The sequence below is a fragment of the Penaeus monodon genome, chromosome 20 (assembly GCF_015228065.2).
Source record: "Penaeus monodon isolate SGIC_2016 chromosome 20, NSTDA_Pmon_1, whole genome shotgun sequence".
NCBI lineage: Eukaryota > Metazoa > Arthropoda > Malacostraca > Decapoda > Penaeidae > Penaeus > Penaeus monodon.
The window spans coordinates 1122997-1123978 of NC_051405.1; the positions used below are offsets into that span (position 1 = coordinate 1122997).

The 982-nt window shown below is 48.0% G+C and overlaps 1 protein-coding gene across 1 annotated transcript in view; it reads left to right on the top strand.

Moving 5' to 3' along the window:
- LOC119585565 overlaps positions 1 to 982 on the top strand; it is a 72332-nt gene that overhangs the window by 55499 nt on the left and 15851 nt on the right. The window contains exons 14-15 of the mRNA XM_037934233.1: positions 16 to 308; positions 658 to 840. Coding sequence (XP_037790161.1) covers positions 16 to 308; positions 658 to 840 — 476 coding nt within the window. The remainder of the gene's footprint in view (positions 1 to 15; positions 309 to 657; positions 841 to 982) is intronic.

Consider the following 982-nt stretch of genomic DNA (forward strand, 5'->3'; position numbering starts at 1 on the left):
GCTTTCCGTTCGCAGTCTCTTCGTACGTCTGGAGCCACATTCAGTCTGTGCTTTCTTCGGACGACCCGCGCTACGTGGCGCTGCGGGAGCTCTTCCTCTCTGCACCAGCCGTCATGAGGAGCGACGACCCCGTGTGGTACGACCCCCGACAACACTCTCGCCACTTTGCCCACACACTGCACCTGGACTCACGCACCGCCCTCACCCTCGAGGGGGACCTGGTGTGGGGGCGCTACTCCCCCGCTCCCCGCGCACTCTACCTGCATTTGGTGCTTCACCACGACGGCATTACACACCAGATCGCGCAGGTGCGTCGTAGGTGCCTTTGTCTTGTCACGAATTCAACATAAGTTGAGTTGGCATTTTTATGTAGGTGATTTACAGAAATATCTTCCTGTGTGTGGGCATCCTGTTACCTTTTTTATCTGTTCGTCTGCTGTAGAATCACAATTGCACAAAAGTATGTGTTTACCATACACAACATATGGATATGTTAGGCATCAATCAACTCCTAGCAACAAGAGATTTATATTCCTTTACTACCTGGCTCATCCCGTGTTCCTTATTCATACAATGATTCAGGGAAAATGAGATAATCTAAGCATAGCAACTGTAAATATAATACGTTTCCTATTATAAGGACTTCCTCTCACACAGGTGGTCCTACGTGTGACAGGAGTGGAAGCGATGCTGCTGAGCCTGCCCGGGATGGAAAGTATCCTGGAGACAGCATCCCATGCCCTGAAGCAGACTTGGACAGCCTTATACAGCCTCGTGGAAGATTCCATCAAGAGCAAGAGAGAAGTCACACAGGATCAAATAGCTGAGTTTATCCAACAGGTAACATCATTTGCCCAATGGAATCTGTCTCTCTCTTAAATATTCTTTGGTTTCTCTCTGTCATCTTTTATCTTATGGTAAAAATTATTACGATTGCTTTGAGACTACAGGTTGAAGAAACCCTGTGCTTCTAAGATGACCA